Source organism: Bombus fervidus, chromosome 11 (genome assembly GCF_041682495.2).
Source record: "Bombus fervidus isolate BK054 chromosome 11, iyBomFerv1, whole genome shotgun sequence".
NCBI classification, from domain to species: Eukaryota; Metazoa; Arthropoda; class Insecta; order Hymenoptera; family Apidae; genus Bombus; species Bombus fervidus.
In genome coordinates this window covers 5,793,670-5,815,948 of record NC_091527.1, presented here as the reverse complement: position 1 = coordinate 5,815,948, position 22,279 = coordinate 5,793,670, and the positions used below count along the sequence as shown (strand labels likewise).

Here is a 22,279-nt window from a genome sequence, read left to right as displayed (position 1 = left end):
TTCGCTTAAACTAAAGGTTGATCCACCGACGCCGCTTTAACCATCTACGTACAACGTTCGATTTATCCCCCATGAAATCGATCGAAACTTCCTAGTGATCGCCGCACTTTTCATGAAATATTTAAATTTACCGCGCAAATACGCGGAAACATATCTATATTGTGTATAGTAATATTTATAGCATTATTGTACAGTTGTATAGCCTTGCTACATTTATTAAACAAATGTTTGAGATTTGATGACAACGTTCTCTATTTAAATATGTGATTTTTTAAAGTAGTAAAGTAAAAAAAAATATATTGGTGAAATCAAAATTGCGCGCTAAAGAGAACTGCGCATGGCTCAGTGCGCAGGCGTAGTGCATGATATAAATTCCTTTGCATTCCTGCGTGTTTAAATTGCATAGAAAAGCTGAAAAAATATTGTGAGAAAAAATGTGATAGTCGTTACGTTTTCGTATGCGTTTGATAATGAATTCGAAGTAAAATATGAAGAGATTAAGGTAAATTTAGATTGAGTTTCGTGAAAGGGATTTGTTTTCTTATGACACTGAATAGAGTGTAAGTGATGAATGTGGGGTTATGAATGTGTATAATTGATCACTCTACATTACTGTCTAAAGATTATATTGTTAATAGAAAGAAAAAATATGTAATCAGAAAATAATTTAACAAAGTCGATAAGTTACCTACTGGTCAAGAAAGAGTTTACGTCTTCACTGAAATCTGATATTTGAATCGCCGTTTAGATTGAGATGGCAGCACTACCATCATAAACGGAGATTCAGAATTAAGAACGTAACTTAAATATTATAACGTAACTTAAAGTTCTTTTTCTTATTAATTTTTAGAATGATAGTGTAATGTGGAATTCACCGCAATGGCTTCCAACACTTCAATTACGTCCAAATCGAAACAAGGTAAGTTACACAACGATTCGTACGATAAAAGATTCAGATCCAAACATGTTAATTGAAACATTAAAATCTTAAATTCAAGACGAACAGTAGAGCTTTAATAACACTGTTGTTAAATCTGTGTCCAGAAATTTCAGCGGAGATAACTCGAGTCATCAGACGAGAGGGAATCACGATCGAGTCGTCAGGCAGGGTGAGTTACGCTTTCATCAATTTCAAACGTTACCTCATAAAACATTTAGTTCTCACGAGTAATAGAAACATTACCTCTAAAGAATAATAGCAATGACAATAATCTCACGAAGGGAACGGCTATTTCGCCCTTATTATCGGAAGCTTCTTCCTCCTATCAAAGTGACGTATAGCGCGCAAACTGGCATTGCGGTTTTACGTGCTCATTAACTGCGCATTCTTGAAGGAAACAACGCGAATAAAGGGCGAAACATCAAACGTTTTTGAGTAATTGGCTAAATGGCAACTAACAAGACGTATATGCCTCCACGCTAAATACGTTACGTCATGATACCGCCATCTAAATTAAACTAAAACCAAGGCGCACCACACGAAGGTAGATAGAATATCTGGTTCGATGCCAAAGACTGAAGACAACCAAGAACTCACCGCCATTCCAACTACTCCCGCAATGCACGAACACGTCTCTCATTCTTCTCGGCGATCATCTCCCTCTCCCCCCACACCGCTTCCTTTTCTCTTCAGCTTCTGTCTCACCCCTTAATTCAGCCAAGCAGATTCTTTTTTTCTACCGAGTCCCCGACATGATTTATACGAAACGCATTCTGTCGGTGTTTCACGCTTCCTGGAAGGCCAATCTGTTAACGTGCCGGTCCTGGCCAACGGCGCACATGCCACTCGATTCCGAAACGTCTCGTTTCCATCCTTAATTAGGCCTTAATTAATTACAAAATATCTGGCATTCTTTGGTACACATATTGGAAGCAATATATTATACTTGCTTGCTCGATCCAGTTAAGGCGATACTGCTACTATAATGAGACAAAATATGATTCGTGGAAACGAATAATGAAAAAATGTTACTTAGATATAACATTAACGCTCAAAAGATGGATCACGTATATCTACGCTTTTACTCCCAAAACGTAGATTTACGTTTTCAATTATGATTTTACATTGAACTTTTTGGTTCTCGGACTTGCATGTATGTTTCCTCCCTTGTTGTATTATGTTAGTATTTTAAGATGAACTGAACTTTGCACTTGAAAACATGTGAAGATATAGAGAAATATCAAATAGTGAAATTAGAAACTGGCTTAGTAATCTAATAGCTCTTCGATAATTATTATTCTTGGAACTCTGTCAATTCTTTGGAACATGCAGCAAAGATACTGTTACCGATTTTGTTGATCCACTCGCATGGGTTTTTTATACAAAACATAACAAACAATGATGGTTCATCGCGTGACGGAGAAAGTCTTACATATCTTCTGGTACTTCTAGCAACTGCAAATTGAAATGCAAACCTGATCGTTGCATACGTTATGCAAAGCAAACAATCCAAAGATTTCTCTTGTTATTCATTCACCCATTCGTTCGTTCGTTGCCACTTATCCGGATAAAGCGCATTAATTTAATTTCATACTTCTGCAGTAACATATTTTCTTGATATCAAAATACTTTGAATTCTGGAGTTATGAATTTCGCAATTCCAAACTGTCTTGTGATCTACAGAAGATTGTATTTCGCTGTATTCAATATTTTCAGGTCATCTGCAAAATAAATTATCCAAAGGGAATTTCAAAAATAGCTTGATTCTGGAAATACAGGAGCACCGCTCGTCAGCTTCATCCCTCATTTCAAAGCTCTAAAATATGAAGTTCACCGGACGAACATCACAGTCGTTGGAACAGACAAACTCGAGTCAATTGACATATATCCAAAGGACCTAATGATCCATAGCCGAGTTATGTTTAGATTTGGCTTTCCTTTAATCATAAATCACCCGTTAGATCGGTTCTTTATACAAAATTCACGTGGATGGCGTTATATGCAACCATCTAGCTCGGATAAGATCATCGAAATAGAATCGTCTCCAAGGTGATTTAAATTAAATTGTAATTTCGCTTAACGTTAAATAATTCTAGAATTTGCGCCTTAAATCGGTTTAATGTTTAAACGATTCAATCGATCCTGTCGTTACCCTTCTACGAGCTGTTGAACGATTTACGCGATCGCTTAAAATATTCTTCCTGCTCGATCGTCATACAAATTCAATTTATGAAAGAAGAACGTAATAAGTGTCATAAATAGTTTCTTTATCGAATGCGGATCCAATGAATCACGCACGGTGGCGTTGACACGTTGAGTCTCATGCAGTGAAGAGTTTGGCAGATGATCAAAATCACATCAATGTGCCAATAGAAATTGTGACGCTGCTGCTTCACGTGCAGGTTTAACAGTTTTCAGTAAACGATAACTGGTTGTCAAACGTATGTCTGACAACTTAAAAATCGTACATCTTCATATTAAATCATTGCCGATTGAAACGAGTTTTCGAGGTTTTCAACGTTGAAACGAATGGCACGTGCAATTTATATTATTCACGTAAATGTATCCGATGAGTCACTGAAATAGAAAATTAATTTGTTTGGTTTTTACAGTGTGCTTTAAGTTAAATTTTCTTGTCATCTCTGTGTAAGTTATCTCCGTCGAATCGGCCAAAATTCAACGCACGGGCGATTTCTCGTAAATCAGCGCCAACCTTGGAACGTCCAATTATTGTCTGGCTGCAAGTTCAAGCTTTATCGTAAATCGTTTCGAACAAAATGGTTCTAAGCGATTGTTTGTTTCTATAAAGTTATGAAACGTCTGGCAAATGAGGGAAATTGATATTTCCCCCTCCACCTCCTCTTTTATAAAGAATTATGGCTTTGGTGTAATAGCATATATAATCTAAAAATATAATAATATTATCGGGTAAAAACGATTAGAGCAATTTTTGATTTTGCATCATAAATGCAAACCTCTAAACGTGGCTGTGCTTCAGACGCCATTTCGCAAAGACCTTAGACATTTCGTTCGTTTCAATGTTATAGTCTGAGAGAAACCTCTTATGCTCATTTTTCCACGTAAATATCATTATTCTTGATGCAGTCGTAGTTGCCAACGCTAAGACAGTCATCAGGAAATTAATAACCAGAACAGAGTAATTTCTGTTCACTGTGACTATATTGTTGCTCTTTATTTACGTTCCACATTCCACAGTTTTTGGTTTTAAACATGCACATATCATCAATTGTATCATTCTATCCACGCATATTCCCTTTTCCTTCGCACTGTTATTATAAATTTACCGAAATCGCACGCGCAATATCAAAGACGCATGGCAATGTGTCAATTCCATTTCGATACTTTGCAAGATGCAAATGATGTTTAGATACTTTGACATCTTCTGCCGTAATACACCGCGCGAAATCGAAATTTACTGGCATCTTGAAAACGAAAATTCGGCCGATAATCACTGAAAAATGGTAACAGGTGCCTTATCCATCTTTTGTAAATTACGTTTCTGACACTTGTGCGCGGCAGATTTATTACGCGGTAGATCACTTGCATCGCTCGATATACGCCGGAATAAATAAATTCCTATTCGTTGAATTAATTACAATGGTCAATGGACAAGAGGAAATTAAAAATTGCGACTATACGAGTATATGTAACCTTTTTATTAAACATTTTTGACCATGTTTAAGACATATATTCTTATGTGTATTCATTACCTTTGTCAATTGTTACTACTGTCGATTATATCAATTATAACAATTGCGACTGTACATTTTGTACACTCTAGTTTACATCAAAAGAAACGCTGTTACACAAATTTATAATAACAGGTTTTAAAGGAACAGATCCTGAAGAACAGAAACAAAATAACTATGAAAACTAAAAGCAGTGAGAAGCATTATCGCCAATTTATGGTTTACGTCGATGTACTATAAATAGCAAAGATTGTTCATTTACGATCGTTTTCGTCTTTTACCCTACGGTTTTCGCGGAACAATTCGGTGGGTCGATAATTTTAGAGGATCGAATCGGACGAACGATATTTCATATCGTGACCGTAAGTAGGTCGCGAGAATAGTTTCTCATGCGTACAGCTCGAAATGCGGCGCGATTTATATCAAATAATGACGCAACGGTCCTAAAGAAAGAAATTGGGCCTGAGGTAGGCGTTTGTGGCAACAATCGGATCGCTTGAAATAGTCGACATCAACATTGCCCTTTTCGCTGCTTGTTTGTTAAATAAACCTTGCAGCCGTCCAGTACAGTTACCGACGACCAACTGCAACAACTTTCTATTTTTCCAATAAGAAAGCGCACGAGGATTAGAAGGCTCCATCAGCGATTTCATTGTCCTATATCGAACAGTATTTTCGTTGGTGTTTTCATAAGATCCTATCAGGCTTTCGCTTCAACCCATTTGCATCTATGAATCGCACATAGTGCGATCAAAGCACAAAATCATCACAGTTTAGTCCATTCAGATGCAATTTTCAGACCATATTCCTTCGTGAATACGAACTTGGTGTAATTGGCCTGTAAAGAGTATTGGATTTTCATAAGACTGAAATCAATGAACTTATGCAATTGCATAAAACGAAATAGATATTCATAGGTAGTCTTTATTTTCATCTTGAAGCAAGTTGTGCTTATTGGCATCAATTATTTCAGGAAAATATTCGTTACGTAACAGGTGCTACGGATGATTCTTACTTTGATCAAAAATGTAATCAAACTATACACGTTAAACGAATTATGCTCCGATACACCGTTTATCCCAAAAAGATATTCGTTACCCAACAACCTAATACAATTGAAAACAGCATCCATTCCGATCATTTTTACTCTGAGACGAAATTTTGAAAAGTTACATCAAACGATTTATATTTATCGATACGTTATGCAAGGATCTAATATTACTCATCGCCTTTCTCTCGCCTGAAGCTTTCAACTTCTACTCGAAACCTTCGCCTTTCACCCTAAGGACTACCTTCACCTATAGCCCAAAATGCCGTCAAATTAGAACTCGGAGGACGGAGTTCCTCCGCGGGGAATTCCCTCGGTGACGCGGGAAAAGACACGGTGTCGTGGTGTCCGCGGGACACGCAGCTTTTCACGCGTGTGTACACCCTTCGAACGCGCGACACGCACAGCTGCTGATCCGTGTACTCCGTTCTAAAGATGTATTGGAGAAGTGTAAGAAGGGTAGCTATTTCTGGTCGTGGGGAGCCGAGAGACTCGTCGCGCAAACGGCTCTTAGCCACTTCGTACATCGGCTAGTCTGGCGTTCGCCGCGTATCGCAAAACGCTTTTCGTAAGGAACAGCACGGGAACTCTGCTCGACATGACACGCGAGTCTGATTCAGAGAGACAGTGATTGTTGGGACAGGAATCAGGGGGGTTGAAGACAATTATTTAGTGAATGAGAAAAATAAACGAGTGTATGGAGCTTGGGGGAAACGCGGAACCTTTCGATTCTCTGGAAAATCGAATGACATCATCGTTATTTACGATTATCGTTAGCGACGAAAGAACAATCCATAGAAGAATTATATTGTAATTGATCTATCGAAGCGTTCTCATTGAATCTCGTGGCAAGTTTGCAATAAGATTTCTCTGTGATTATCGTCGTTGGACGTTGGCGACGAAGAGATTTGTGGGTCCAGAATCGTTGATCTCAAGAAAATCGATAATAATCCAAAGAACTTAAAATTGACGTACATTTAAAATACTTTTCGCGTATTTCTTTGTCCTTTGCTCGTTGACTTGTTAGAGAAACGAAAGTGCTTACGGCCGTCGGATAACAGCAGTTGATCGTCGTCGACGCGAATGTCTGACAACCGATACCGAGAGGACGAGTGCAGTGCACCGACGTGAAAATAGATGGGTTGGTGGTTGGTGAAGATCGGTTGGTGAAAGTGACGAGGTGGAAATAGTTTGCCGCGCCGAATCGCGCCAGGGGAAGATAAATAGGACTTGCCACCCGTAGTTATCGTAAATGAATAGGAACCGAGAACAGCTCAACGTTTAGCGACCACCTTTGAGCGTACAGAAACGGCGGAACGATTAATGCGTTCATTAACATCGATACAAGTTACCTGCTCGACTTACAACGAAGCACTAATGAAATTCTGCTAATCACATGCGTTAAAATCCAAAATAAGCTCAAAATTATAATATAGTCGACGAATATTCTTTGATTCCACGATAAAGTTATAAAGTAATTTATAAATAAGGTATCAAAACACAAAATAAGCCGAAATATGATATAATCTGACGAGAAAATTGTGAAACAACTAACAACCAACCTTATTAAGAAAGGCGAGACAAGAAATTTAAAGTAAGCTCAACTATAATACAATTTCACGATAAAATCGCAAAACAACTCGCAACTGAATCATGCAAGAAATTTTCGTCCTGAAATAAGTCTAAAACTAACACAATTTCGCGATAAAATCTTAAAACAGCCGAAAAATAACGCGAATGAGACACGACGACGTTTGACAATCCGGTAGGCAAATATGTCAGGCTACGTTTTATCAGTGGTCCAAGTCTCACTGACAATCTAGGCGTCTAGAAGCTGCTAGACAGCCAAAAATTCACGCACGAACAAGGTGAACTATTGCACGAAGGGGTCACTTTGGTGAGCCTCGAGGGAGAGCAACGCCACGAAAAAAAGTGGCTCTTTTCTACGACGAGGAAATCACCGAATTGGCCAGCTACCAGGGGACGAAACGAACGAACGAACAGCTCCCACGGAATCCTCGTAGGCATCCCGTACGTAAAAATAAACCGTGCCTCGACGACGAGGCACGAGCCACCGGCTTCGGGTTCGACGAAATACTTTTTAACGAGCACACGATGAAAACGACGTGGAAACCTCGAGAAGAGAAATTACGGTAAAAATAAGCCCATGCACATTGACGCGTCGGCTTAAGAACCAAGCAGCTTAGGAGATTTGTTTTACTAGCTCTAAGAATCACCTTCGTTCTAATCGATCAACGGATATCGTATTTGCTAGATAAATCAAATGAATCATTTTGGATCGGGCCGTAGTTTGCTAGATGAGTGGTATGAATCATCCTCGAGAGGAAATTGAACGCAGAATTCGCATAAACGACCTTTGCAAGTAAGCAGAGGCTCTTTATTTTAAGAAGCTCCTAGAGGATCTCTGTAATTGAAACCAGAGAAAAATAGAATATTTTCGTCACAGTTCATTGGCAAGGAAACTACGACCTTTTCAAATATCTTGACACAGTGGGGATTTTGGATTTAGTTATTCGAGCTGCGTGGAAGATAAAGGATATTTGCGGCGAAGATCCGCCAGTATTCATGAAGTTTGCCAGTCGCGTGGTACTCGACCGGAGTCACGAGAGATTTCGTCGGTCGCCGTGTGAACGAATTATGGCGAGGAGGGGACAATGTGAACTGTTGATTCACGCGTCGACATTGGACTCGCTAACTGACGTGAGCAAGGAGAACGGCAAGGGGAAGTCGCGATTGAATGATCAAACACTAGAATCCGTGGTTTTCGTGGATGGAATGCCAAGATTCTAGCAATTGGCGTAGATAACAAAGACTTCCTAACATTTTCGAATAAGCAAGCATCTTTGTATACTATTCTATATATAATATATTAATTCTGTACAACATTGAACTTGAAGTATGAAAATATTGTCGAATATCTAAAAGGAAACAAGGTACAAGACAATTGAAAAAGTAGTAAACAAAATCAAAGTTAACGAAAAATAATAAAGAAAGTCGATTAAATGAATCTTTAAGAAGCTCCACGAGTGGAGACGAACAATGTCCTTTTGCAGGATAACAGGTAGAAGCAGGGGCCTCCCTAAGCCAAATTACTTCCCTCTTTTACCACCAATTAGTCCAGCTGATGCAAAACGTTTCTGTCGGATCACCGGCAAATCCTATGGTTTGCCTACTCATCATTACATTCCAGTTTTATTGGGTGTCCACTCCCACGACAAATCGAAATGCAAGATAACAAACGCTTCCGGTCTAGGACCGCACCATTACACAGCTGGCTTCGTCCTGGGCGAGAAGAAGAAACACGTGATACTCAAGGACTATCGCTACGTGTTCCCAATCTTGGAGGGAGAAGGAGAACAACAGAGAGTTCTAAGAGACTTGTTAAACACGAAACATCCTCCTGTCGAAGAGGAACAGGCAAAGTTCGTATACACGGTGGGAGAAAGAAGATGCAGCCTGGTATTTCCATCCAGACTGGAGGCTGCAGTCAGAGATGGCGATGTAAAGGACGTGATGTTATCCAGAGACTGCGACACAGTTTTGTTCAGACTGAAACAAGGGAAGAATGTTTCGGTGGATTTCAAGAATTTAGAGGATTTTGAGAATCTCTACGATGGGCTTGGGCCGAGCCAGGAAGTGGTAAAGGAAAGAGAGAGACTGGAGGCCGAGGCTAAGAAACGAAAGAGGAAACGACAAGCTGGTTTAAGTTATGCCAAAAAAATTTTCGAAGAGAAGGAAAGGGCCGCTGAAGAGGAAGAGCTAAGGCAGACGAAGCAACTGAAGCTTCGTAGCTTCAAGGAGGAAACGAAGGAAGAAACATGGAAAAACGTGAACTTGAAGCAGGCTAGAAGCAGAGCGTGTAATTTTATCTCAGTAACGAGTCCTCTGAAGGGTGCAGAGAAGTCTCTACCAGAAACTTTGGATTGGAACTCGTTCCAGGATACTAATGAAGCATCCATGCAACCAATTGTGGACAAATTGCCCACTCCTATCAAAGTAAAGCCACAAATCGTTGAACAAAGTGCTGCGTCTTCGTGCACTAGCCCTATCTCAGAGAGCACAGGAGGATTCGAGGCGATATCAATCGTGAAGCCATTGACGTCGCTGAAAATAGAACCTGACGCGGCTCTGCAGTCGGCCATACGGAATATTCCAGCCAGTGACTTGAAAGAGGTGTCTAACGTAAACGTGAAGCTTCTACAGGCTGGTGACGAGGCGATAGAGCAACTACCGAGAGTGGAAGAAATCCCGGAATTGGTGCAAAACCTGGGCAAAGGAAAGGAGACGACTCAGCATAACGTGAAAGGTCTGAAATTAGACATCAAATCCGCGCAGAGATTTATCACCGGGCAGACAGTGCAGACGCCGAACGGACCTATTTTTGTACCTGGCCAGACGCTGCAAACACCTCAGGGTCCTGCGTTCGTTCCTGGTCTAACCGTGAACACTCCTGACGGCCCTCTTCTCGTCCCTGGTCAGATCCTCAACTTGAAAGAGCAAGATAACAAAGAAACGCCCGTATTTATAGCTGGACAGACACTGGTCACGGAACAGGGTCATCGATTCCTTCAGGGTCAAACCTTCCACACCAACGAAGGAGCCAGATTCGTTCAGGGTCAGACTGTTCTAACAGACGATGGTCCAAAATTTGTCGCTGGTCAAGTGTCGAAAGACGGGACCTTCGTTCCTGGTCAAACCATTCTTACTCCTGATGGACCTCGATTTATGCCTGGTCAAACAATCACTGACAATCATGGAGAACAGATATTCGTCCCAGGACAGAGCGTACAGATCGATGAGTCCTGGGAATTCATTCCTGGACAGTCTATCGAAACTCTGACTGGAGAAATGAAGTTCGTTCCAGGTCAGACGATCCCAACCTGTCAAGGACCACAATTTGTACCGGGACAATACGTGACTTCTAATTCTGGAGAAAGTTACTTCATGCCTGGTATAGTCAAAGATACTGAAGTAGGTTCGACTTTCGTTCCCGGCATGACTTTGGATACACCGAAAGGACAGAAATTCGTGGAAGGTCAAGTAGTGAAGACACCAGTAGGTGAAAAGTTTCTACCAGGAAAAACTAGGATAACAGATAACGGAATCGAGTTTGCTGCAGCTAGTACGTTTGACGAGGTTGTGTTCTACGATGCTGGGCCTGTTGGCATGCCTGTTGATCCGAAAACTACCAACGTTTCCATCCAACAGAGCGAAATCTTTGGTCACATGGTGCAAACCGACAGAGGAGTAGAATTCTATCCAGAGAGCGAAAGAAATTTACCCGAAGGGAAAAGAATAGTTCCTGGTCAGTTGGTGAAGGGGGGGAAAGACGGACCTCGGTTCGTGCCTGGTGTGATGACGGAAGATGGTTTCCTACCCGGTCAGATAGTAATGACAGAAAAAGGTGAGCAATTCGTTCCAGGTCAAGTAATCGACACCAGTACCGGTCCTAAGTTTGTTCCCGGTCAAATGGTGGAGACTAGAACAGGTGCAAAATTCGTTCCTGGCCAGACCGTGGAGACTGGGGATGGACCACGTTTCGTACCAGGTCAAATCGTCGAAACCAAAGCTGGCCCCACTTTTATTCCTGGTCAGGTGATTTCCACGGACGATGAAGGTTCTAGATTCGTACCTGGACAAGTGGTAGATACACCCGAGGGACCAAGATTCGTTCCAGGTCGCGTAGTAGAGTCTGGAGAACTGGGTGTGACGTTTGTACCAGGTCAGATAGTTCAAACTGAAGAAGGTCCTCGTTTCGTGGCTCCAGATTTGACTGATACGCCTGAAGGTGAGGTAGAATTCTCTGTTCAAGGATTCGAGGTCACTCCTGAAGAACTAAAATTACTCAGGCCTCAGAATTTGCATTACAATGCTCATGTTCAGCATCAAGGAGAAACTAGCATAGATGCAAGGATGCTTCGACAATTATCAGAAGCTGGTTTGTCCGTGGGAAGGAAAGTAGCCACAGATTTGCCAGCTGTGGATGTTGATGTAGATCCAAAGGCGGTAGCTTTGGAACAAGCTCTCGTAATGGCGGAGAAGCTCGGTTTGCATGGTACCACTGCAGTGAAAATGGCGCAGATAGTGTCCACTGTGGCTCAACTAGCTAAAAATATTGCGATTCAACAGGAACAACAATTGGAAGAGAATCACATCGAATCGAAGTTGATGAATAGTACGAAGCCTCCCGTTATAAATGGTAATAGGAATGATAATGGAAACGGAGAAGGACGAGAAAGCGACGAAAGTGGCTACTGGTTGAAAGACGCGGTGAAAATAGCAATGACAAGCGCTGTCCTAGCAATCACCAGTCAGTCTATGGAAAATGGTAATGATTCTAAACAAGATTTCGTTTATTCTTCTATCAGCGAAGCTTTCAATGTCCTTTTACGTCAAAGGAATATTAGTATCGAGGAATCTGTGGAAGAGATCCTGCAGATACTTCTAGTTCCCCAAAATCGAAGTAACTTGTGTCAGTCTGCTCTGTTAGAGTTATTAGAAAGTAAAAACAATAAAGTGGACATTCTGAAATCCACTGTAGGCAGCCAGTCTCTGAAAGAAGACGTGGTATTGGACAGGTTGTCTATGGTTCTCGAGGAAGAACACGGTACAGATCTAGTCGGCCCAGCGTTCAGAACAGTTTCTAAAAACGACCCGGAATTGGTCTCTCGGGTACTCCAAAAAGTATCTGAAGAAGTTTCCACAATTGTCACGGAGAAAGAAGCGGCTGAAACTGTTCACAAGGCCATCGTTCAAGCAGTCAGAGAATCTAGTGAAATTCATGTTCAAGAATTATTAAACGACGAGGGAGAAAACGTTCGAGAGATGCTTCTGCAGGCTGTAGGATTGGCTAGAGCTCTAGGTATGTCTAATATCGCTAGTAGCTTATTGACAGTGATCAGCGACGAAAAATCAACGCGAGCCCTAGCCAGTGACAGGGTGACGCTGGATGTTTTAAAACGACTGACAGTAATGAGAAAATTAGCTGAAGAGAGGCCGCCGTTTATGAACGCTTTAACACAGTTGTGTAGCGATCCAGAATTGGCCAGAACTGACCCACGATTGAGAACTCTCGTCAGAGAGAGCGCAGCTTTGATGATCGTACCCGAAGAAGGTCCTCTGCAGTCGTCAGCCGACGTACCTTCGGTTCTGCTTCAGTCTGACAATAGTTTAGCCATGGAAGAATTCCTTTTAAGAAGAAACCATAAGCCATCGTCGATTTTTATGATTCTAAAACAAGGTATACAGGCTGTGGTACCCAGAGAAGCTTCTAGATCTGTTTTAACTGGAGAAGTGGCTTACACGGTTCTCGACGAGGATGGAATTCATTATTTTGAACCACTCCACGTTTTTTCCGCGCTCCAACTCACTCGTCCAACCGCGCATCGATTTTCCATGTACTGTTGTCCCGTTGCGAAGGAAGAGGATATGGATGTTGAAATGTTGTCCACGTACGGGACCATCTCGATGGCTAGTAGCCTCGATGGATCCGGTACTGGGACTTATCACAGACAGGAGTGTAATGGCATTGTACTGTCGAGGTCTGATAAGTCGTTTGGATATTCTGGGAGCAGAGAAAATACACCGAGTCTGAGGAGATTAAGCAACTTTCAGGACAATTGCTTTGAGCGGGTAACGTAATGAGAAATAGAATTTTACATTAAACAGAGGACGATAAGACAAGATTTTGATAAATTTGTCCCCCTAACGTTCTTCGAAAACAGGTGTACTATGAAAATTTTTAGTTCTATTTTCTGCCATTAAACCCCATTCATCTTGTATTTATTTTCAAACAAGTCACTGAACAAACAGCACACTTCACGATCAGATATACAAACTTTAACTCCTTATTTCAATCTAAAACAGGTGTTTTTTAGAAACCACTATTTCTATTTTCAACCTACAAAATTCACAAGTCCTATTAATATTTCGAATTGAGTCACTGTGCAAGCAAGATCGTCCAAAAGTTTACTTTCTTTGAAAACAGATATTCTTCGAAACTTCCAAACATTTCATATACCCGAACCATGATCGAACGAACTGTAGGGAACTATAGAATGCGTGACCATTTAGTAAATCGATCATTTAGTAAATTCATTTCGAAATTGCGCTGTTACAGAAATCATCGGACAATTACATCGTGGTGAAGGACTACAAGAACGAGACCGATGGATTCTCCGTGAACGTCGGCGACATCGTCGAGGCGCTCGAGTACGCCGACCCGGCCAAGTAAGCGAAACCTCCAGCTTCATAAAATCGACGGACAAACAAATTTCCGCGCGATCGTTTCGCTGGCGGAACGTTGACTTCGCGCGAAGTCCGACCGTTCGTTCGCGTTTAAAGTCTATTTCCGTGTACGCAACGTGCGCCCGGGCTGAAAATAATCATCGCCGCATGTCGTATATAGTCTAACGCGTTCAAACGATGCCGATACCGTGTGCTATCTGTCACTTTTACCAAACGCAGTTTACTTTGTTCTAATTAATGGCGAATGATCCAGTGGTGCGTAGCGAATCAAAGTGGCTGCAATTAACTGCAACGTTGTTACGCTTGTAAGCTGCATGTGTTGGATGGAATACCGTCCTTCTTCTTAGTTCAAATGTTCAATCTAAAATTTGTACATTTTCCAAGACAATTTTTAATGCTGAAATTATATAGTTACATAGGTTGTATAAGTTGTATCAGTTGTTATGGAATAAACTTAAATTTGAAGAAGAAGTAAGATGATACAAAAAAAATGAGGAAACATTAAATTTCTTCAATTGTTAGAATGGTAGATAGAATATTTTAAGTATAGAAGTGGTCGCATATCATAGTATACGTATCTTTCTTCTTTTCTGTTAATACAACTCACAACTTCAACAAACTCTTCGTCAATCGTGTATCGATGAATCATTTAATCAATATTAGAAGAAAGATAGTTATAATATACTTTCGGATTTCTTTAATATAACTACCAACTACTAATTCTTAATCGTTACTTGCGAGCAAGAGTGCACCGTTGTTTTCATAAAACTAAATAAACATACATAGTTAAAACGGACTCCAAACTGACTAAGAGCTACTACAATTCTTCTTCCGCGCTTATAATTCTTAAAGAAGAAACTAATATCGCCGACGGAAATTGTTGAGAAAATAAAGAGATCCTCTGACAAAGAATGAAGCGAAATCACATGGTGTTCTGATTGTAAGTTGGAAACGCTCGATGGAAAATTTTCCTGCACAATGCACGATCAAACGTTGCACGTGTGTATTAATAGAAACACAGTCGAATGCTGAAGACACGAGGGAGAAATTAAGGCACGTTCAATTTACGTGTCAAACGTGAAAGATCACTCCGTGGACGTCTCCCCTTTGCTTATTTTCGCGGCGATATTTTTACGCGAAACGCGTTTTCGCCGGTGCGTTTCTCTCGCGTTTATAAAATACGTCGACGAGTGCCTTGGATACGAGGCAAATGGAAAATTTCGGACCTGACGGGTCGTACGACGAGAATAATGCTCGATATAGTCAGGTCGTTGCGATTTTGCATTGTGCGCTTCGGCAAATTCACATTTTCCATATCGATAACTTTTATATACGTCGCAGTGTGATATTTTGACAATCTAAAAATAAACTTTGATAACGATCCATAACGGTATTTCAAGATTCAGAGAAAATGAATAACAGAAAATCCACATCGCCAGAAAACATAAATATTCGTCTGTAAAAGTATGTAGCCCATAGTGATGTTGCATCGCTTTTCTTCCCCCTCCCATTCCCTCCAGTCTAAAATAATCAAACTGTTTTTGACAATAGAACACAACGGTGGAAACACGATCTTGAATTGTCTTCGCTTGTACACGCTATAAATACGCTGAGCAAACCAAGTAACAAAGAAACCGCAAATGCCTGACGATCTAAACGAGGTTGAGTCCGTTGCAACGAGATCTTGCTTTTCATTTAACGAACACGCTAATTCGCTTCGGTTAATGGAAAATGATGTTTAGTCTGCATGAAGCTGCAAATAAAATATGAAAGGGAGCACGATGGACGGGGCTATCTCACTGTGTACACGTTTGAACGTGTTATAGAAAGATCAAGTTGGATCCCGATCTGGAAATCGGTGGCGAGATCGGTGAAATGTTGGACAATTCCGCTGCCTGGCACAAATTGTCGGTTCGACCCCGTCGAAAGTACGCAGATCCCCGTGCTAGAAGCATCCCGAGGTTCTCCTCGGACAACAGCTTGCAGAGGTAAAGTATCAGCCCTTTGACTGTGTCGTAAGATGACGAAGAATTCAGAATAAACGATTCGGAAAATAATTATCTCTTTATTTCGAGATTTCCTACATTTCTGATATCAGGTACAAGAAATACACGCTTTCAACTTTTTATAGAAAAGAAATATTAATAGTTGTACGATGAAATTGAGTTCTGGGAAAAGAGAAGAGGACACGATGAGATTGTAGCTGGAGAAGATCAGTATGAAAAGAAGAAAGAGTTCGTTTCAGACGAGTTCTAGAATGATGAAGAAGTGAAACCATTTCTCTCCCTCGAACACGAAGTCGTTCGAATCTTCTCAATTTGTATGTTCAGATCGCTGCAATATCTGGAGGAATCGCATATTTAACTACAAAAGGAATTCGACAATCACAAATCGCAGGAGAACTTGAATATCTTCATCGAACAATGAGAGAAATAAATCTAAGAAGATGTTCTATAGAAATCGTCAACTTGAAACAATTCTGCATTGAACTCGGAAGAGCCAAGGACGCGTCATCGCTGTTCCTCAAAGCTGTGTACGAGTGACTGAAATATACGCCAAACAGGTGCAGCCTATTCAGTAAATCACGTTTCTTCAACAGCCACTCAGAAACTAAATGGAGCTGTTGCTTTCACATTTATTGGTACGATCGCCTGATCACCTGGACGAAATAATTCGAATTTACGCGTGACCAGCCTCTAAATACAAACGAAAGATCTAAATTTTCAAATCAAAACCACAAGTGACAGGCAAATGAAACGCATGGAAAGCGGAAATTTTCCATCGAACGAGAAATATCCAAAGCAAAGGAGCATTTACGTGGACGACTAAATCCGTGCACGAAATTATAGCAACGACAGGTGCTCCGGTCAAATAGTAGCCTCCAAACATTATGTTAACGGTGAAGCCAATGAACTCATCGTATTTCATCCCCTGAGATTACACGGAAACGGTTGTTTAAGTGGTCACGATATTATCAAGCACGAACTGTTTGCTTTTCGTGGGGAAACACACCCTCTATTACACGAACATTTATTATGCGGATCTTCGACCACCTTTATTGCTCTTTCACTTAGAAATCACTGATTTCCGCGTTTATCGAAGTTATGAATAGTAAGTTAGTAAGTTAGAAATATTTTTAACTCTTCAAATTCTTTTTATGCCGGAGATTGTCTTATTAGGTTCGTTAGATTTCTGAGAATTCTTGGATTTCATTTTATCTTCGATTCTCTTAATATTTCAAGCTTCCGGAAATTCGGGAAAGATTCGAAACTAGTTTTTAATATTCCTAGGTACTTTGAATATTGTTTAAATAGATGTCATAGGTGGAATTTAAAAAGCCAAGAATACTTTGAACCATATATAAGAATCGAAAACGATAAGGAGTTAAAAATGAAAGAATATTATCCTTCGTCTGAAATTGAAACTTTTCAAAAGTAATCAACGATTTTCAAAGATCTAAATTTTCATCTATGTTTCATTTGCAACAAAATAAGGAATATTAATCGGTATTAATACCTACGGTCTCTGTTTTGGTACGTTCGACTGTCATCTACGGTTCGCGATGATTTAGGACGACGTTAACGAAGATAAAACGTTTATGAATGTCTCGAAAACCGATGATACGTCGGTAAGGTACTAATGATTGGCTGTCAGCCAGGATAGATTCGAAATCGTGCTACGTGCCTATAAATTATTGGTTAAAAGGGTGTGATCAGTTTGAAAAATACGTAACGTTATATCATTGACCTAATCTCAAGGATGTTCTATTCAACGAGAACACGAGCATTCGCTTGTCGTGCCACTAATAGCTGTCAGGTTTAAGAAAATACACCATCGATTTGACGTTAAATATTGCATCAAAGTAAATTCCAATTGCATAATGCATAACGCCTGGCTCCACTTGACTGTCAGAAACGCTTGATTCCAACGAAGGCGAAATACCAGCCAGTTCTGAAAATAGGTTCGCGTAAAGGTGAGGTTCAAGCGGAAAGTTTGATTTGCCACTTTGGCATCGGCCTCGTTCAATGGATCGCGAATTATTTACTATCTACTACATCTACCTGACGACGTAAATCGTTTCAGTTGTATCGTTTTGTGAGTTTTCCTACACTTTATAAAATAATAAACCAAACGTCTGTCTCGAGGAGATCGAGTCGACTCAGGGATCGCTGAAAAGAGTTCTCCCTGTCCAATGTTAGCTACCAATTTTCTTAATATTGACTACCAGTTTTCGAAATATCGAGGAAAATACATTCTTCGTTTCTTAAAAGAAGATATGGGCGAAATATTTTTTTGGAAAACTGCTTTCTGTAAAAGTTTCGTGAAAATTAATGTTCGACAGTTGAAAAACATTCATTATCAGAAATTATTGTGTAAATGTAAGATTAGATAAATTAAGAGGTACATTTTGTGCGACAAACAGAAACATTTGGAAGTCCTTATTATATATAGTCCTTATTCCTGCGATGGAAATAGAGGAAGATGCGATTAATTAGAGGAAAACTTTGCACAGATCGAAATATACTTCGTTCTGTATTATAAAGAATAGCTAGATGTTAGAAATGTGTGGGTGTTGGAAAGTTAAATTTAAGTTTAATGACTAAGGCGACAGGCCTCTCTGTATGCGTATTCGTCGTTCATTCAGCAGAACGCAAAATTTGTTGGCGGCATGTTCTACCCATTAAGCCTTGAATTTATCAGTACCATTTAAAGAGAATCGATTATACTACCGGCGATGAGAATATGTTTGGACTAAATTTACCTCGAATTCTTGCGAATTAATCGAATGCATATGACATTAAATTTATTCATTATTAGAAGTAATTAGAATATTGCGATATCAAAAAGCAAAAATATATGAACCGCATGAACTTGACGTGTCTGGCAGAAAATTCATCATAGAAAATATCTGTTAGATGAAGAATATCCAAAATTGATACAAAAACAAACTACATTTGGATATCCTTTATTTAGTCGCTTTTTTACATTGGATAACGCAGCCGACTAATTTCTTCTTTAACTTCTAAATCCAAAGATTTATATTATACCTTAGTATATTAAGAAAGTATACAGGACTATATTCTAAGTAAAGAATTCGTTTCTACAGAGTGTATGTTCGTACAGCAGACTCAAGGGAAGGATGGCTGCCCATGTCCATCTTGATGCAAACGGCCCTCAGCGAGGACTCAGCACTTGGACATCGGCCGGAAGACTCTCAATATCGACGAGAGTAAGTAATTCTTTCCTCTCTGACAATATCCTTTGTATATCAATGATCGATTTCTCTAGAGCTGTAGTGAAAGAACTGGTGGAAACCGAGGAAGAATTTGGCAGAGATCTTCAACAGGTCGTTGAACGTTACTTGAAACCCCTCGATAATCCGGATGTTCCACGGATCGTACGCGACAACAAAGATATCATCTTTACAAATCTGAAGCAGATTGCCGACTTCCACAATACGTACGTATACTCGATGAACCAGGTTGGCCAAGGGGAGAAATTCACTGCGACACAATCGGATTTAACATTCGTTACAAAGGCCCCACACGAGACACGATCTTTCTCTACAAATTCCATTTGATGTATCAAGCTCGTTTTACATTGCTTTGTTGTTATTTGAGCTGACACAAGTATTATTCGAGTGTCTACTCGCAAACTATGGCGACAACTCACGACAGATGTTCTTCATTAGAATCAAAGCGAAAAGAAACACATGCACACACAAGACACGTCACGCATGCTCGTCATTAAATCGACATCAAAGACATTATTCTCTCTTTAGCGAAACGATGTGTGAGCAACGTAAGTCTGATAACGATGTGCATACTTTGTGTGATCGTGTGTTTCGTGGCAGTTGATCTTATTGTATGTTTAATTCAGCAAGGTATTGCTTTTTCAAAAGTTTTGAGCACCCTCCTGTCATCGTTTTATGAGCACGCTTCGATTGACTCTGCCAGTGTCAATTCATTCTTCCAAAAGTATATTTCGTTATAAGAATGTTTATTATTATTGAAACACGCGGTATATTCCTTGAATCAACTTCTCAGTAGAGTGCGTCGTTCATAGTCGGACGATATAAGGAAAGTGATTTCACGCGTAATATTTGCGTCAAGTCCGACGTTTCAGTAGAGTATTTCGTCCATAGTCAGACATTATAAGGAAGAATGATTTCACTGAACGGCCGTCTCTAATCATAGCGTTTCTCGTTAAAGAAAATTCGATTCTTATCCCTATTAGCCCAACTAGAAAATAAAATATGTATTAATTCACTCGTGCCCCGTCCCAATATTAATTAATCATCATTTCACGACCTCCCATTGGACGTAACTTTTCGTGGATTAATCTCAGCATAGAAGAAACTATATTGGCGTAATTAAATCATGGAGGATTAATGGACGTAACTTAATGTTGTTGCACCCTATATGTCGCACTGAAAAAAGAAGCCAAGAAGGGCGCAGCCTTCAGCACGTAGGCATGGTGTGTTTTTAGCGTGAAAATTAATCGGTACCTTACTTAGATCGTTCGGCAGGGTGTTGATCGAGGGTGTTAAGTATTATGCGGATCAGCCACGTATGCTGGGGAAGACTTTTCTGCGATTGGTAAGTTTGAAAATCTTGCTGAAATATATCTTAATATGCTGTAAAGACTTTTATCGAATTTGGTATTTAAATTATTCGTGACTTCAGGAAAGGGATTTCGACAAACATGTGGCTTACTGCAGAGACGAACCGGCGGCCCAGGAGTTTCTTCAGATGAACGACGCGGTACGAGATTACTTTGAGGTCAGTCACTTAATTAAAGATTCAGTAAAATATCTCTATAATCTGCTGATGAAAGAAACTCGATTATTAAATACGATTCACTGACGCGATTATTGTTAACTCAAGAGCAGAAATTACGAATAAGAAACGTGTAAAATAGACTTATCCTACTCATAGTAGAGAGCCAGATGGTAAGAAAGATTTCTGTTCATCGACATTGTAGTTTGGCGTCGCGACGCCAACGTCGATAATAACGTTTGCTCCAAATATAATTCAGTTATGACAATTTTACTGACATGTTCTATAGATAGTTCTACGCATTTTGATAATTTAAGATTACTCTCCATAAGTAAGAACGTAAATACCTACTATTTATAAAACACCGTCGCGCTGCTCTATTCACCTTTCATACTTTATTTACCTTTTTCCTCTTTTTTTTTTTAAAGAAAAAGAATTATTTTTTTATAGACCACCTTTGATATAATAAAGGACAACGTAATCGAAACGAGGATCAGAGTTCAAGGATTTTCCATGACTGAAGCATACGTTTGCATGAATCGAAGAAAATTTCGCAATTACATAACGAGCGGGGGTAAGCGGGCGTCTGTCCAGCCCTCGAAATAGCTTGGTTTATTCTTAACGGACGGAACATCTTTCGCTCCTCTTACTTATGCACGATAGACTCGCGGCGAGACGCGTGCCACGAAAAGAAAAGGAAGAAAGTGGCCACGTTATCGGCTGACGACGTCACCGTTGCTGTCATTACACGATGACAGCAGCCAGCGTAATCTCTGCTCGACGAAAAAACGAATCGCACGCCTCGAGTGTCTCAGCTGTACATTGTCGATCCGATGGATCTTCGAATTGTACTGTATTCTTGTTTCAAAATTTATTAGCATGCCTTCACATTCCTTTTTTTCTTTCTATTTAGATTTCATTTTAATTACATCTATAGAAATATGAAATTATGTAAACAAATATCCGCAGTCTAGATAAAAATGTTTATGAGAGCGAACTTTGACTCTCGATTCGAATTTTAGAACATCGAAAGTTTAATGATTAGCAATAGAAGAAAGTTTTCGTTTCGAAATTAATAAAGGAGCGATGATCCAACACGAAAACGTAGGTGGTACACTACGCATAGTGTATTAGAATATTTTATTATTTCAAGTATGCTGCTCGCTTTTTTCTCGTGATTCGCCCCGTTATTTCTAGAACTTGACTCAAGACCACCGCGAGATTTTCACACGATATAGCTGTCGTATATGAATATCATTTAATGACCCGAAATTAAAATTAGATTGCACGATATTACCTTGCCGAACGTGTCCGATTTCAAAGTGAAACATCTTAGGTGCATTAGGGTTTCTCGTAGCTTACTTGTACTTATAACACTCGAACTTGTTCACAAGTTTCTCTTTCTGATTTGATTTACACTTATTACCATCTTCTTGCTTAAGGTCTTGATATAGAGAAGATATGTTTGAGAAATAAGCAATTATATGTTCATTTGATTCATTTTAGGACTAAAACACTCGATGACAAAAGCTTT

The 22,279-nt window shown here is 39.9% G+C and overlaps 1 protein-coding gene across 7 annotated transcripts in view; it reads left to right on the top strand.

Moving 5' to 3' along the window:
* Window positions 1-22,279, top strand: part of Obsc (Obscurin) — a 45,998-nt gene that overhangs the window by 2,531 nt on the left and 21,188 nt on the right. For 2 of the 7 annotated variants that reach the window (XM_072012746.1, XM_072012744.1), the window contains exons 1-7: window positions 6,230-13,351; window positions 13,839-13,948; window positions 15,793-15,954; window positions 19,074-19,196; window positions 19,256-19,426; window positions 20,484-20,565; window positions 20,653-20,748. In XM_072012746.1, coding sequence (XP_071868847.1) covers window positions 8,759-13,351; window positions 13,839-13,948; window positions 15,793-15,954; window positions 19,074-19,196; window positions 19,256-19,426; window positions 20,484-20,565; window positions 20,653-20,748 — 5,337 coding nt within the window. In that variant the 5' untranslated portion in view covers window positions 6,230-8,758. Of the gene's footprint in view, window positions 1-850; window positions 920-1,044; window positions 1,110-6,229; window positions 13,352-13,838; window positions 13,949-15,792; window positions 15,955-19,073; window positions 19,197-19,255; window positions 19,427-20,483; window positions 20,566-20,652; window positions 20,749-22,279 lie in introns of those variants that run through there. The other 5 variants (XM_072012750.1, XM_072012749.1, XM_072012751.1 and 2 more) reach the window with 4 other exon arrangements.